General features: G+C 42.7%; 2 protein-coding genes across 2 annotated transcripts in view; one reads left to right on the top strand and one right to left on the bottom strand.

Moving 5' to 3' along the window:
• Positions 1–3,965: 3,965 nt before the first annotated feature.
• Positions 3,966–6,342, bottom strand: LOC139536055 (general transcription factor II-I repeat domain-containing protein 2-like). Its single transcript, XM_071336179.1, has one exon. It carries the CDS (start codon positions 6,128–6,130, stop codon positions 4,319–4,321), a length of 1,812 nt encoding a protein of 603 aa, XP_071192280.1. The 5' UTR covers positions 6,131–6,342; the 3' UTR covers positions 3,966–4,318.
• A 9,134-nt stretch (positions 6,343–15,476) lies between these two features.
• LOC139536053 (testis-expressed protein 264 homolog) overlaps positions 15,477–16,939 on the top strand; it is a 91,298-nt gene continuing 89,835 nt past the window's right edge. Inside the window, exon 1 of the mRNA XM_071336176.1 lies at positions 15,477–15,949. Within this exon, the coding sequence (XP_071192277.1) occupies positions 15,530–15,949 (420 nt within the window). The 5' untranslated portion in view covers positions 15,477–15,529. The remainder of the gene's footprint in view (positions 15,950–16,939) is intronic.

Here is a 16,939-nt window from a genome sequence, read left to right as displayed (position 1 = left end):
TGATATAGACATCGGAGATGCTAAGCCTATCAAACAGATTTTATCGTGTATCTGAGGAGAAGAGACTGAAACTGGAAACAGAGATGCAGTCTATGTTGGACAATGGTATTGCGGAGCCATGTTGTTCAAATTGGGCTTCACCCTGTCTTTTGGTCAAAAAGTCTGATTCCACTTTCAGACCTTGCACTGATTATAGAAAAGTTAACAATGTAAACTCAAAATGTGAGTTTGCCAAAGCCACAGTCACATACCTAGGCAAGGTTGTTGTTCAGGGATTTGTCTGTCCCGTGGAAGCCAAGGTTCAGGCTGTGAAGCAGTTCCCACAGCCCTCCACAAAGAAAGAACTGATGCGCTTCCTGGGAATGGCGGGGTACTACCGTGCTTTCTGTGTAAACTTTTCGGTAGTAGTGTCCCCACTGACCAACATGTTGAAGGCCAGGGCTGAATTTCTGGTCCACCCAGTGTCAAGAGGCATTTGATGCAGTTAAGGCTCTTTTGTGTTTGGCACCTGTGTTGGCAGCACCAAATTTTGGGAAACCTTTCAAATTGCAGGTAGACACCAGTCAAATCGGTGCTGGGGCTGTGCTTCTCCAGGAGAATGATGAGAATGTTGAGTGTGCAGTCAGTTTCTTCTCCCGGAAATTTAATAAGTATCAGAAAAACTATTCTGTAATTGAAAAGGAGGCTTTAGGTCTCATTTGGGCTTTACAGCACTTCGAGGTCTATGTTGGTTCTGGTTTGACCCCTTTAACTGTGTTCACTGACCACAACCCACTTGTTTTTCTGAGGTCCCTGCAAAATCCCAAACAGCGCCTGATGCGTTGGGCTTTGTTCTTGCAACCATTCAACCTTGATATTAGACACATTAGTGGTAAGGATAATATCATTGCTGATGCTCTGTCCCGTGCTCTTTAACCTAGCTTGTATCTTTTCTCTGCTGACCCCTACGGGCTGTCTGCGCCTCTTTCCTCTTAAATTGCTCCCCAGGTACCAGGGCTGCTGAGTTTGAGGGGCGGACAGTCAGCTGGGGGACACGGGGCTACTGCTAGGAGCCGGGATTGGTATCCTTTTTTTGGGGGGGTGGGGGGGGGGGGGGAATTTGGATTGTTTTGAATATGTTGGAGGAAGTTGGGTTGAGGGTGGAACCCTCATTTTAAGGAGGGGGGTGTCACGGCTCCTCCTCTGCCTTGCAGGGGCGGTTCCTCCTGCAAGGCAGAGGAGGGTCGTTAGTGATTGGAGCCACCTGGGCTCAGGGTATAAACTGTTTCACTAATCACCTCTCTCTCTAATCTCTCTGCTCCTCCAGGTATGATCCTGTTTTGTTTGTTCCTTCGTAGTTTTGCATAGTTTTCACTCAGTCATATTCACACACACAGATTCACGCATCCATGCACCTTACATTATAATACTTTCACACCTCATTCCTTTTCTTAGTTTAAAGTTAATAGTTTTGGTTTATAATAAAGAACATTTTTAATTGGCCTATACCTGTTGTTCGTGTCCCCTCATTTTTGTCACAGGCTATGAGCCGGCTTGTGACGAGTGGTACTGTGGCTGAGGAGCATATTGTTGCCATGGTGGGTAGTACACTCCAGAATGTGCATTAGCAAAGCTTCCTCTTCCAGGCCCAAAGTTTCCTCTGCCCTTGCTGTAACCACTTCCTCTTCCATGTCCCCTGCACTGCAAACTCATATGCCCCAACTGGCCACATGTCCAGCATTGAGTGTTTTTCCAGTCACAAGGGGCTCTGGCGGGCCCATATCCTCTTCCAGTCCATGGTTGGGGGTCACCATAAGGCTGCATGGGAAAAGGCAGGTACCAGGTGTGACTGTAGGGTGGCTACAGGCTGTGGTTGTGGTGGGCCTGTAGAAACAACTTGCGCAGCCATCACATTGTGAGCAAACCCACCACTTCCTTTCTCGATCTGTGCAAGCTGGGCCTTCTTCAGTACAATGTCTAGTCCTCCTTTCCTCGATTTCTCATCATACTTTTGTTTCTTCCAGTTCCTGAACCAATGTCTGAGATACTCTTCTTTCTCTCCCCCAGTCTTTCGGTCCCATCCTATTTCATCTTCAACCTTTTTTCTGATGGGTTCAGGGAAATTCTTGGCAGTGTAATCATAGAACATGCATTCTCCAGTGTCATTCTGGTAATATCTTTGAGTTCCTCATTCCATATTGCTTTAAACTTTTCAAGCCATTCTACGTAATCTGTGTTTTCGCCGAGGGCCACATGGCTTAGTCTGGTCATATCTCTTACAGTGGGGTATTCAAATCTTAGAGTCCTCCACAGGGGTGCTCGGACTTCACGCAATACTGTTTCAGGTGGAGCATCATCGATGCGGGCACTCAACAACAGCGTCTCCAATTGCCCTGGTATCATCATCCTCGCCAGCAGCGCCTTGAGGTCCCCCAGGCAAAGGTTTTCGTTATGCCCGTGTAAATGCTCAAAGTCTATATCCACCCATCCGCTCCTTCTGAGATCCTGGGCATGCCTTTCACTGCTGTTTCCAGGTCTCCAATACTCCAAGCCTTGTATTCCTGAGTCACCTGTCCCCCTGGACCCATACGATACACCAAGGGCATCATGGAAAATGTCTCTTCCTTTCTATCTCTCCATAAATCTCCCAGTTCTTCTTCTACCTCCCTCTGGTATCGTCTTACCATATCCTTGGCTTGTCTGACCTCGTCTTTTAGCTTTTGACTTTCGTCCACATCATCTGTGTCCATTGTCTCTTTAATCTTGTCATCAATTAGCATTTGTTGATCTTCCATCAACTTTCTCTTCTCTTTTCGTAATGTATACAACTTATTATTTGCCAGTCTTGTTTCTTCTCTCTTTCTTTCTTCCCTTTCTCTCTGGTCTCTGAATAGGTCACCCATGGATGGTAACACTTTGTACTTTACTTTTACTTCTTTAGTAGTTCGTTTGTTTTCTACAGGGGGCCATATGTCTATGGTCTTCCAGTCTGTTCCTTTCTGTGGAGTGAGGTGACGAGGGAATCTCCCTCCAGGAACTGTGCCTCCTTTTTTCATCCAATTCTATTGTTCTCATACCACTTGTTGCTGCTGTTGTGTCATCCACCTCCTTCAACAGAGTCCACTTGAGGATAATTGTGGTTGCTTCTCCATTTTCTTCTGTCAGTGGTATGAGAGGGTAAATCTGTGTATAGTCACCCAGGGATCCTCTGGGTTGATTGTCATATGGCGGCGGGGCTGTGGGGAGTACTCCTGTTCTGCCTCTGTCCTGACCCAGTTCTTTCTTCCCACACTCTATTCTCTCCAGCTTTAGTTTTGTCACAGTAGCCTTGTTCACGAAGATCTGTCCTTCCAGCATCATTCCTATCACAGTTTCTGATACAAGGGTACTCTTCTTCATCCCCTTCCTTTTGTCCATTGTTCTTGTCTGATCTCCTTGACTAAATCCAACCTAGTCTTGTTGAATGAACCAGCCATTGGATATCTATTTTCTCCTGTCATCTCTGTCCAGACATGCCATTTCTTAAAAATGAATGTAAATTCCACAGCAGGAAACTTATTTTGCATATATTCAACAGGCGTGACAGGCTTCATTGCTCCTATCTCCTCATTCTGTTTTGACTGTGCCATGGTGCTCCGGCCTTTTATTTAGATAGTCTGCGTGTAATGTGTTTTCCAATTTCTATAGGTTTGTCCTAAGTGGGTGTAATATGTAGGAATATGCCTATAGAGAATAATTTATCTCTTTTCAGTGTGTGTTAAACAACAGTGGGTGATACTGAAATCCTAATTCTACTCTCACTTAATCCAGGCTATAGTAAATGGTTCTACTAAACTCAAATATATTTCACACGCGGGCCTCACAGAGACAACCGCATGCTAGACTTCAATTAATAATATTATATCTTAAGGGTGTAGAGCAGGGGTGTCAAACTCAAATACCCAGTGGGCCAAAATGTAAAACCTGAACAAAGTCGCGGGCCAACATTGAACAAATGAACCTTTTAATATGGACCCAAACAAGTTTTGCTTTAACATTGAATATGGAACAAGCATCGCTTATTACCATACAATATATAATTTAATAGTGGAGACATGCAAAATCGAATTTCAAATGAAAAAACACATCAATGGCATTCATTTATTAAATAAATAAAATTTAAATAAAAATCGTATGCCTCTTTTCTATTTGCAGCCTTCTGATTTAAATACCAAAATAAACCTTTTCCACTGGCTAATAATTTTACAAATAAAATGATAATAAATCAATCAACCATTCAAGCCCATGCCTTGTAGCAAGAAAAAGTGCACAAAGAAAACGTTAATTATTGCACACTGATCTAATCTGATGTGCCCAAGCCAGATACCTGGCATCTCTTCTTGGATGCTAGTTCATCAATGTCTGGGCTCAGGCTCTGAGCTGAAGAAATCCTCAGTATCGAGCGAAGGTGTTCATCAGTCAGACGTCTCCTGTGAGTTGTTTTGGTCATCTTCATCGAGGGGAAAAGTTGCTCGCATAGATAAGTGCTGCCGAACATGGAGAGCATCTGAGCAGCTTGGGTGCGGAGCTGAGGCATTGTGTCAGGGATGAACCGTGGAAACTGTGCGGCGCCCACAGCATCATACTTTGCCTTCAGCGTGTCGTTGCACTGGAGTTCTATCAGCTCCATTTGGATGTTGGTTGGTGCATTTTCCACATCAACTGCGAAGGGATTACTAAGCAGTTCAAACCTACATTTCTGGACATCGAAGTCGGCAAATCGCCGGCTAAACTCAGCGGCGAGAACACTGAGTTTTTCAGCAAACTGTGCGCATGGGAACACGGCGGTAGAGATCTGCGCTTTTATGGTTTGGCAGCAGGGAAAATGGCAATGGTTTCCTTGCAGCATCTGATTCTCCCACAGGCACAGTTTAGTTTTAAAGGCCCTCACTGCAGCGTACATGTCTGTGATGATGCGCCCCCGCCCCTGAAGCTGCAGGTTCAGCGCATCGAGATGGCTCGAGATGTCACAGAGAAAGGCCAGCTCACACAGAAACTTTTGCTCCCGGAGCTCTGCTGTATCCTTCCCTTTGGTTTCCAGGAATTGACATATTTCCTCACGCAGCTCGAAACATCTGTTCAGTACTTTTCCTCTGCTTAGCCATCTCACCTCTGTGTGATACGGCACGTCTGCGTATTCCGAACCACACTCCTCTATAAATTTTTTTAACTGGCGGTGATTCAGACCTTTGGCTCTTATAAAGTTAACTACCTGTGTTACTGTGGTCATAACATGTTCCATCTTTAGGGCTTTGGCACACAGTGATTCCTGATGTATGATGCAGTGGTAAACAGTTAGCTCACCTGCACAGGTCTCTTCCCGCATCTTCTCCCGAACCATGCCCACCAGTCCACTCTTTTTACCGCACATCGCTGGCGCACCATCTGTCGTTAATCCAACGAGTTTATCCCACGGCAGCTTTATTTCAGTTACACATTTGGAAACCTCCTCAAAGATTTCCTTTCCTGTGGTTGTGCCATGCATTGATTTGAATCCCAATAGCTTCTCCGTAACACACAGATTTGAGTCCACTCCACGGATGAAGACTGACAGCTGAGCAGTATCAGATGCGTCGCAGCTCTCATCCACAGCGAGGGAGAACGCAACGAAATCTTTTCCCTTTTCCATCAGCTGGTCATACAGATTGGTGGCAAGATCACATGTGCGATCAGCTACTGTGTTCCTGCTCAGGCTCACGTTTGAAAATGCTTGCTTTTTCTCTGGGCATACGAGGTCACAAACTTTCATCATGCACTTTTTCACGAACTCTCCCTCATTAAAGGGCCGGGCTGATTTTGCGATCTCTGCTGCCACTATATAACTAGCCTTTACAGCAGCCTCACTTTGTGATGTGGCTTTTTTGAACATATTCTGTTGTGAAACCAAACTTCTTTTCATCTCCTCTACTTTCTGGCTCCTTTGAGTCATGTCCAGGTCCTTGTATTTGTCATGGTGTTTCGTTTCATAGTGTCGTCTAATGTTGTACTCCTTACTTACAGCCACGTTGACTCCACAAACAAGACAAACAGGTTTGTCTTTTACATATGTAAACAGATATTCTGCCTCCCACTTGTCCAGAAAGCTCCTGTTTTCTGCCTTTCTTTTCGCCATTTTTGGGAAGGGATAGCGCGCTGACAGTTGTAGCGTCTATGTTGCTATGACTACTGTCACAGAGGAGAGGGCGTTTCTGGGTCCTGTCCTGATTGGCGCGCGAAAACAACAGCAGAGCATTATGGGATTCGTAGTATTAGCGGTGAATGCGCTGTATAATACCGGCGGGCCAGCTCTAGTAGTAATTTGGTATTGTCTCGCGGGCCAAATATAATTACCAGAGTTTGACACCCATGGTGTAGAGGAACAGTAAGATGTTATACACCAGTGCCCGGTGTAGAGGAACAGTAAGACGTTATACACCAGTGCCCCCTGGTGATAGAATCACAAAGTAACTTTTTAATGAAAATTTCTACAGAAATTTCCTTGTAATATGTTTGCTGGTATTCTAAGGATTGTACATTTCCTATACTGTCCTATGGAAGGAAAGTGTCACTAACAAATACGTTCAACCTTTTATTCAAATAATTCCAACCATTTGCCTCCTGTGTCTGCATCTGTGTCTCCCCTTGTGTCATGATGGTATGTGTGTTTGTAATTGGTGGACAGTAGGTGCATCAAAATCAGGGAAATAATACTGAATAAAATGTTTAAAAAAGGCTGTTACTCACCTGATAATGTTATGGCCACCGGATAACATAAGAACTTATGCAGACAAATATATTACGTTATGCCATCTATTTTGTGAAGTGCACCAGTCCCTCCTGCAACAAAGCACCCCCACAACATGATGCTGCCACCCCCGTGCTTCACGGTTGGGATGGTGTTCTTCAGCTTGCAAGCTTACCCCTTTTTCCTCCAAACATAATGATGGTCAATATGGCCAAACAGTTCTATTTTTGTTTCATCAGACCAGAGGACATTTCTCCAAAAAGTACGATCTTTGTCCCCATGTGCAGTTGCAAACCGTAGTCTGGCTTTTTAATGGCGGTTTTGGAGCAGTGGCTTCTTCCTTGCTGAGTGCCTTTCAGGTTATGTCGATATAGGACTCGTTTTACTGTGGATAAAAATACTTTTGTACCGGATTCCTCCAGCATCTTCACAAGTTCCTTTTGGTGTTGGTCTGGGATTGATTTGCAGTTTTTGCACCAAAGTACGTTCATCTCTATTTCATGGTAGGCCTTGAAATACATCCACAGGTACACCTCCAATTGACTCAAATGATGTCAATTAGACTATCAGAAGCTTTTAAAGCCATAACATATTTTTCTGGAATTTTCCAAGCTACTTAAAGGCACAGCCAACTTAGTGTATGTAAACTTCTGACCCACTGGAATTGTGATTATAAGTGAAATAATCTGTCTGTAAACAATTGTTGGAAAAATTACTTGTGTCAGGATTCACCTAGGCGTCATGATTGGGGCTGTACATTTTTTAAATATTAGAATAATTTATTATGCTTATGTTTTATTAATATAAGGGGAGTGGTTGTAAGACCCCTCCCTCCTCACATTTATTGCGTCCTAGACTACAGATTAACAATATATATATTCATTATATAGTTTTAGAATTGTTCCACAGTTGTTCGCTTTTTCTCTCTCTCTCTCTCTCTCTCTCTCTCTCTCTCTTATAAAGAGACCCCTCTTAGAAATGTGTGACAGACAGAACTCTGCAGGGGAGTGTGGGAAATAAGAGACTACTCAGACATTCCACAATAAAACTACTTTGGGGAGGGGACATTTATTGCCTAGCTTTTAAATAAACACTGAAACTCTATGTTTGTATAGCTATGGATGCAGGGTTTTGGTCTCAGGAGTAAAAAGGTAATGACGTAGTCAGTGACATCACTAGACTTTGGTTTAATAAAACAACTTGAGACCTTTTGTTTGATGCAGAACTTACTCGGGAACATGCGTGCTATGTTCCTGATTGTCAACTTCTGTCTGCAATTGCATTGGGTTTTGAATGATTTAATAAAAGATATTGTCATAATGCTAATTTCACAAATGAACCAATGATTGACAAGGACGAAGTAGGAACGAACCCTAACACATGCACAAAGTAGATGTCCTAACCAACTTGCCAAAACAATAGTTTATGAAGAAATGCGTGGAGTGGTTTAAAAACGAGTTTTAATGACTCCAACCTAAGTGTATGTAAACTTCCGACTTCCGACTAACTGTAAGGTCCCACAGTTGACAGTGCATGTCAGAGCAAAAACCAAGCCATGAGGTTGAAGGAATTGTCCGTAGAGCTCCGAGACAGGATTGTGTCGAGTTACAGATCTGGGGAAGGGTACCAAAACATTTCTGCAGCATTGAAGGTCCCCAAGAACACAGTGGCCTCCATCATTCTTAAATGGAAGAAGTTTGGAACATCCAAAACTATTCCTAGAGCTGGCAGCCCGGCCAAAGTGAGCAATCGAGGGAGAAGGGCCTTAGTCAGGGAGGAGACCAAGAACCTGATGGTCACTCTGACAGAGCTCTAGAGTTCCTCTGTGGAGATGGGAGAACCTTCCAGAAGGACAACCATCTCTGCAGCACTCCACAAATCAGGCCTTTATGGTAGAGTGGCCAGATGGAAGACACTCCTCAGTAAAAGGCACATAAAAGGCACATTAGCTTTTGATGGCGCCGACGGAGATGGCAGCATCGTGACTAGCTCTTAAGCAACGTTATTAGCTCAGGAATTGTTTTGTGTCATTACATACAGCTGGGAAGAACTATTGGATATTAGAACGCCGGTAACTCACCAGAACTTCCAGCATTACGATCAGGATTACATCTTCCCTGGAGCAGATCCTTTGTTTGCTCTCCCGAGAGCAAGCAAACGTTTCCAGAGGATGACCCAAAACAACGCCGGCGAAGCAGAAGTACTCGAGCCGGTCTTCTGGTCCAACTTATGAAGCGTGTACACCCGAGTATTATTCGCTAATGTCCAATGTCTGGATAATAAAAGAAAAGCTCAAGGCGAGAGTTGCTTTTCAGAGGGAAACCAAGGATTGTAACATACTCTGCTTCATGGAAACATGGCTCTCTCAAGATATACTGTCTGAGTCTGTAAAGCAAGTTGGGTTCTCAGTACATCGTGCCGACAGGAACAAATATCTCTCCGGGAAGCAGAAGGGTGGAGGTACTGTATATGTTTTATGATTAACGATTTATGGTGTAACTTTGATAACATACAGGAACTCAAGTCCTTCTGTTCACCCGACCTAGAATATCTCACAGTTAAATGCCAACCGTACTATCTCCCGAGATAATTTTTGTCAATAATAGCCACAGCGGTCTATATCCCCCCCAAGCAGATACCACTACGGCCCTCAAAGAACTTCACTTTATGCAAACTGGAAACTTTATGCAAACTGGAAACCACATATCCTGAGGCTGCATTTATTGTAGCTGGGGATTTTAACAAAGCAAATTTGAGGAAAAGGCTCTCGAAACTATCAACTTATTGATTGCTGTACTCGCGTTGCTTAAACCCTTGACCATTGCTACACTACCTTCCAGAATGCATATAAGGCCCTCCCCCACCCTCCATTCGGCAAATCTGATCAAGATTCCATCTTGCTCCTCCCCTCCTATAGGCAGAAACTCAAACAGGAAACACCTGTGGTGAGGACTATTCAACGCTGGTCTGACCAATCGGAATCCACGCTTCAAGATCGTTTTGGTCACGCGGACTGGGATATGTTTAGAGTAGCTTCAGAAAATAGTATCAACACATAATCCGATACGGTGAATGAGTTTATCAGGAAGTGCATAGGAGATGTTGTACCAACTGTGACTATTAAAACCTACCCCAACCAGAAACAGTGGATAGATGGGAGAATTCGCGCAAAACTGTAAGCACGAACCACTGCATTTAACCAGTGCAAGAAGACTGGGAATATGGAAGAATACAAACAGCAAAGCAATCAAGCAGGCTAAACGTCGGTATAGGCACAAAGTTGAGTCCCAGATCAACGGCTCAAACACGAGATGTATGTGGCAGGGTCTACAGACAATCACAGATAATAAAAGGAAAACCAGCCACGTCGCGGACACCGACGTCTCGCTTCCGGACAGGCTGAACACCTTCTTCGCTCGCTTTGAGGATAATACAGTGCCAGCGACGCGGCCCGCTACCAAGGACTGTGGGCTCTCCTTCTTCGCGGCCAACGTGAGTAAGACATTTAAGCGTGTTAATCCTCGCAAGGTTTCCGGCCCAGATGGTATCCCTAGCTGCGTCCTCTGAGCATGCGCAGACCAGCTGGCTGGTGTGTTCACACAGATATATTGAAATATCTCCTTATCCCAGTCTGTTGTCCCCACATGCGCCAAGATGGCCACCATTGTCCCTGTACCTAAGAAAACAAAAGGTATTTGAACTAAATGACTATCGCCCTGTAGCACTCACCTCTGTCATGAAGTGCTTTGAGAGACTAGTCAAGGATCATATCACCTCCACCTTACCTGCCACCCTAGACCCTCTTCAATTGGCTTACCACCCCAATAGATCCACAGACGATGCAATCGCCACCACACTGCCCTGTCCCATCTGGACAAGAGGCATACATTTACATTTAAGTCATTTAGCAGACACTCTTATCCAGAGCGACTTACAAATTGGAAAGTTCATACATATTCATCCTGGTCCCCCCGTGGGGAATGAACCCACAACCCTGGCGTTGCAAGCGCCATGCTCTACCAACTGAGCCACACAGGACCATCCTGTGGCATACCTATGTAAGAATGCTGTTCATTGACTATAGCTCAGCATTCAACACCATAGTACCCTCCAAGCTCATCATCAATCTCGATGCCCTGGGTTTGAACCCTGCCCTTTGCAACTGGGTCCTGGACGTCCTGACAGGTCGCCACCAGGTGGTGAAGGTAGGAAACAACACCTCTTCTTTGCTGATCCTCAACACTGGGGCCCCACAAGCGTACATGCTCAGCCCCGACCTGTATTCCCTGTTCACCCATGACTGCGTGGCCAAGCATGCCTCCAACTCAATCATCAAGTTGGCAGACGACACAACAGTAGTAGGCTTGATTACCAACAACGATGAGACAGCCTGCAGGGAGGAGGTGACGGCTCTGGGAGTGTGGTGCCAGGAAAATAACCTCTCACTCAACGTCAACAAAACAAAGGAGATGATTGTGGACTTCAGGAAACAGCAGAGGGAGCACCCCCTCATCCACATCAATGGGACCACAGTGGAGAAGGTGGAAAGCAGGTGCTTCTACACCTGCATTGCATGCTCTTTGGGGTTTTAGGCTGGGTTTCTATACAGCACTTTGTGACATCAGCTGACGTAAGAAGGGCTTTATAAATAAATTAGATTGATAAAAAAAAAATTGAAGTACCTTGGCGTACACATCACAGACAATCTGAAATGGTCCACCCACACAGACAGTGTGGTGAAGAAGGCAACAGCGCCTCTTCAACATCAGGAGGTTAAAGACATTTGGCTTAACACCTAAAACCCTCACAAACTTTTACAGATGCACAATTGAGAGCATCCTGTAAGGCTGTATCACCGCCTGGTACGGCAACTGCACCGCCCACAACCACAAAGCTCTCCAGAGGGTGGTGCGGTCTAGCCAACGTATTACTGGGGGCAAACATCCCACCCTCCTGGACACCTACAGCACCCGATGCCATAGGAAGGCCATAAAGATCATCAAGGACATCAACCACCCGAGCCACTGCCTGTTCACCCCGCTATCATGCAGAAGGTGAGGTCAGAACAGGTGCATCAAAGCTGGGACCGAGAGACTGAAAACAGCTTTTATCTCAAGGCCATCAGACTGCTAAACAGCCATCACTAGCACATCAGGGGTGGCTGCCTGTCGACACAGATTAGGAATCACTGACCACTTTTAGAAATGGATCACTAGCCACTTTAATAATGTTCCATATTTAGCATTACTCATCTCATATGTATAAACCACACTCCATACAATTCTACGTTATCTTAGTCACTTTTAAATTGTGTTTACTTATTGCATCACCCATTTCATATGTATATACTGTATTGTATTCTATACTACACCACTGACTTTTAAACAGCCATCACCAGCACATCAGAGGCTGCTGCCTATAGACATAGATTAGGAATCACTGGCCACTTTAAGGAAATGAAACATTAGCCACTTTAATAATGTCTCCGTATCTTGCATTACTCATCTCATATGTGTAAACTGTACTCTATACTATTCTATGGTATCTTAGTCACATTAATTGTTTATAAATATTGCATTACCCATCTCATATGTGTACTCTATACTATGCCACTGTGTCTCAGTCCAATGACGCTCTGTGTATTTTGGGTATATTTTGTGAAACTGTTAGATATTACTTGTTAGATATTACAGCACTGTCGGAGATAGAAGAACAAACATTTTGCTACACCCGCAATAACATCTGCTAAACACATGTATGTGACCAATAAAATTTGATTTGATTTGACAGCCCGCTTGGAGTTTGCCAAAAGGAACTGTCAGGTTCACCTTGGGGTCATGATAAGGGCTGTACCAAATATTTGATGTATTATAATAATTGATTATGCTTATGTTGTATTAATAGAAGGGGAGGGGTTATAAGACCCCTCCCTCCTTACATTTATAGGATCCTAGACTACAGATGAACAATATATATATATTCATTAGAAAGGTTTAATATTGTTCCACAGTCTTTTCTAATCTCTGCCTCTTATAAAGAAACTGTCTGAGAAATGCTAATTTCACCAATGAGCCAATGATTAACAAGGAACGAACCCCAACATTTGGCGAGCTTGCCAGGAGTGAGTGTCCACCCCGGTTGGAGGAGAATCCACACCATGGTGCCAGAGCTCCAAATTAAACATGGTAAGCAGACACCTGTTTAATATAAGTCTGTAATTAATTGGCATTCACTGGTGTGGTTTCCCTCTAACAAGTAAGTGGCAGCTCACTTACTCTAAAATATAGACATACCCTTTGAATATGACATGGTTTGGATAAATTACTTAACGGGCTGTTGTTGAAATGCATGATGTCAATATAGGATGAATGAAATTAATGATTGATGATTTTAATTTTGGCTAGTAATGCAAGCGATCATTACTGAATCCTAGTTATTTTGGTTTTGGAGAGGTGGTTATAATACTCATCTCTTCTATTTTATTTCGGGTTGTAATGCGGGTGACCATTACTGAATACTAGTTCTTTTGGTTTTGAAGAGGTTGTTCAGTGTTAATCATCTATTTTTATTTTGGGTTGTAATGAGGGCGACCATTACTGAATACTAGTTTATTTTGAAGAGGTACCCAGTGAATGAGTTGAGTTGTTTATGAATAGTGAGTTGTATGTTTCCTTGTTTGTTTGTCTGTGGATTTTGTCGGGGTTTATTGGCTAATGGCCCAATGGCGGAATAAAAAGTTAGGAGCATCATGAGGCAGGAAAATTATGTGGATATATTGAAGCAACATCTCAAGACATCAGTCAGGAAGTTAAAGCTTGGTCGCAAATGGGTCTTCAAAAATGGACAATGACCCCAAGCATACTTCCAAAGTTGTGGTAAAATGGCTTAAGGACAACAAAGTCAAAGTATTGGAGTGGCCATCGCAAAGCCCTGACCTCAATCCTACAGAAAATATGTGGGCCGAACTGAAAAAGCATTTGCGAGCAAGGAGGCCTATAAACCTGACTCAGTTACACCAGCTCTGTCAGGAGGAATGGGCCAAAATTCCCCCAACTTATTGTGGGAAGCTTCTGGAAGGCTACCCGAAACGTTTGACCCATGTTAAACAATTTAAAGACAATGCTACCAAATACTAATTGAGTGTATGTAAACTTCTGATCCACTTGGAATGTGAAGAAAGAAATAAAAGCTGAAATAAATAATTCTCTCTACTATTATTCTGACATTTCAGATTCTTAAAATAAAGTGGTGATCCTAACTGACCTAAGACAGGGAATTTTTACTAGGATTAAATGTCAGGAATTGTGAAAAACTGAGTTTAAATGTATTTGGCTAAGGTGTATGTAAACTTCCAACTTCAACTGTATATAGACAGGTGTGTGCCTTTCCAAATCATGTCCAATCAATTACATTTACCACAGGTGTACTCCAATCAAGTTGTAGAAATTTCTCAAGGATGATCAATGGAAACAGTGCGCACCTAAGTTCAATTTCGAGTCTCATAGCAAAGGGTCTGAATACTAATGTAAATAAGGTATTTCTGTTTTTTTATTTTTGATGTGTGCAAAACTTTCAAAAAAACAGTTTTCGCTTTGTCATTATGGGGTAATGTGTGTAGATAATAATATTTTATCAATTTTAGAATAAGGCTGTAATGTAACAAAATGTGGAAAAAGTAAAGGGGTCTGAATACGTTCCGAAGGCACTGTACAGTACTGTAAAGTAGAGCACACTATAGTAGAGTACAGTATAATTGACTGTATTGCACTTTACTGAACTCCACGGGACTTTACTGTATTGAACTAAACTGTACTGTACTGTACTGAACTCTACTCTACTATGCTCTACTGTGCTGTACTGTGATGTCCAAACTTGTGAAACATGTAGGTCTATGATTGGTACAGATTTGGTCCGGTCTGGAACAACCACGTTTGATCTTGTTTGGAGGCAAAGCTCATTAGAATAATAGCCAGTGTGTAGAATAATACCCAAACATTCAAAGGAGGATATTACATTTCTCTACCTACTCAGGATACTTAACCATGAAGAGAATAACATTCACAATTATGCATTTCTGTCCTATAGATCAGGGACCCATGATGTAATTCTGTTACCATCATTCTATTACCGGGTGTTAATCCATTTCACTTACTGTAGTTCAATAACCAAAATAAAAAAAATTCATCATAGCTGACACCCCATTCTTTCTGCAGACACGTTTTGGAAAACGTGGTTCACATAAACTGAGGGAGATTTTACAGTTATTCTGATATCAAACTTTACATCTACACATCTGTTCTTCGAGTAAATGTGTTTTTGTAAAATGTTCTGTGGAAGTTGTTAAAAGCAGTCCTTGTGCATATATTTATAAGGTTTATTTAACTTTGCAAACAATGTTTTTGGTTTTTCATTCCGTTATCATTGAATTGCCCAGTAACAACTTCCATGAGGATTTGTTGACCTCTGGTGGCGTCTCACGCAGCAAATCGTATAATTGATTGGAACAAGATAAAAAAGATAAAGGGGTGTTTACCAGATTAACCGATTTTCTACAACACGCAATTTTATTCGTTGAGATATGTTTTGAATTTGAAATGACATTGGTAGATGTGTTTGGTTTATAAAAGTCGGTAGCTGTAATTTATATGACTGATATATTGAATAACAATGGTCATGGAATAAAACAATACCTCACTTTCGTTTCCACAGATGGTGCATCCCAGGAAGTTGTTTTCAACTGGTCCTTGTTTAGGGAAATGAATCTGTATTCGAACGGTCCCGTTGTTCATGCCGTTATGTGAGAGTTGTTATCAAGTTAACGGACGTTTTAAATGTGAAAGTAGTTGTGGCTTTAGTTGGCTTTTAAGCCAGCTAGTTAGCTACCAACATAAATCAATTCCCGAGTGTGTTTTAGCAAATCGCAAAGGCAGAAAAGGCATTCTAGGACCCTACATCATGCCAGAATGGTTAATGTTGTGTTTGATTTTCGTCTTGTTGAGTCTTGTGACAATAGTAGGGTACGTTCTGTACTCGGGGCTGTTGTCAGAAATACACATCCGGACTGGTTCTCCTCCAATCAAGAACATCACAATCGCCTACAAGTTCAAACAGGGACCATATAAAGAGTGTGGACAACTTTTTACTGAGAGTTGCAGCATTGGACGCAATCTGTCTAGTATTGGAGTGTTCTACGATGATCCTAAAAAGGTAAACTAGCTAGCTATAGAACACAACCCCCTGCCTGCGCAGTGCTAGCCAACTTCCTGTGGACACATACATCATTACTAGAAATCAGATTTTAGGCCTACTTATCAGCCCGTATTTAGTTATGACAGTATACTCATAGTGATATGCATACATAAATCCATTTTCTACGAATTGGTATATTTGACATAAGAAATAACAGGCTATTATCAGGCCTATGTCTGACAGTACTGAAGCCCATTGCTCTAGCTGACATCATAAAGGCTGGCTTGCACTGCTAAATGGCCAAGGTCTGTAATTACTGTATTCAGGGGTGTTGAAGATGTTAGGGATGCCATTTTATCCAAAGTGACGTAATAGCCTACATTATTGTATAGGTGGCTGCAGTGGGCCCCTGTAATGTAAAATAAATTAAGTTTCACGGGCTGCATGACCAACTGAGACATGGTTGAGATTGAACCTTGTATTGGAGGTAGGACCTAATACTAGAAGGCTACAGTTTCTGTGAGCTTACCTAGCTCTGACTCAAGGATTTAGTCTTGTCTGATTAATCAGGCTATAAAACACAATTCATTGGCATACTATACAGCCTGACACATTTGAGTTCAACATTGTGTAAATGTTCCTTTCATGCCAGAATGTTGAATAAAATTACATTTAAACTTACTCTACTGATTGTTGTGCGGTTTGTCTTTCACTCACTTGAAATTTGAGCCAAAATATCCACAGGAAATTATTGTTTACCCAACTTTTTTGAGAGCTGGTAGGTTTGCCACTGCCAGCTGAATGTAAGCAACGTTCAGTCTGTGTTTTGGTTACACTTGGTTATTGTTTATTGTGCAATTGTTTCCGTTGCAGTAAAATACACAACAGAAAATCAAGCGGACAGAACCATACCTACCAGCTCTCAAAAAATTAGGGTAAACAATCATTTCCTGTGGATATTTGTAAAAAAAAAATTGAGTGCTGAAGGAGAAACTGCACAGACAACCG

The sequence above is a fragment of the Salvelinus alpinus genome, chromosome 12 (assembly GCF_045679555.1).
Source record: "Salvelinus alpinus chromosome 12, SLU_Salpinus.1, whole genome shotgun sequence".
NCBI classification, from domain to species: Eukaryota; Metazoa; Chordata; class Actinopteri; order Salmoniformes; family Salmonidae; genus Salvelinus; species Salvelinus alpinus.
The sequence above is the reverse complement of the archived record's forward strand: the minus strand, read 5'-3'. Positions and strand labels throughout refer to the sequence as shown.

Bases quoted from the DNA above. Each gene is read 5' to 3' on its own strand.
- LOC139536055 (XM_071336179.1), bottom strand. From the start codon at position 6,130: ATGGCGAAAAGAAAGGCAGAAAACAGGAGCTTTCTGGACAAGTGGGAG.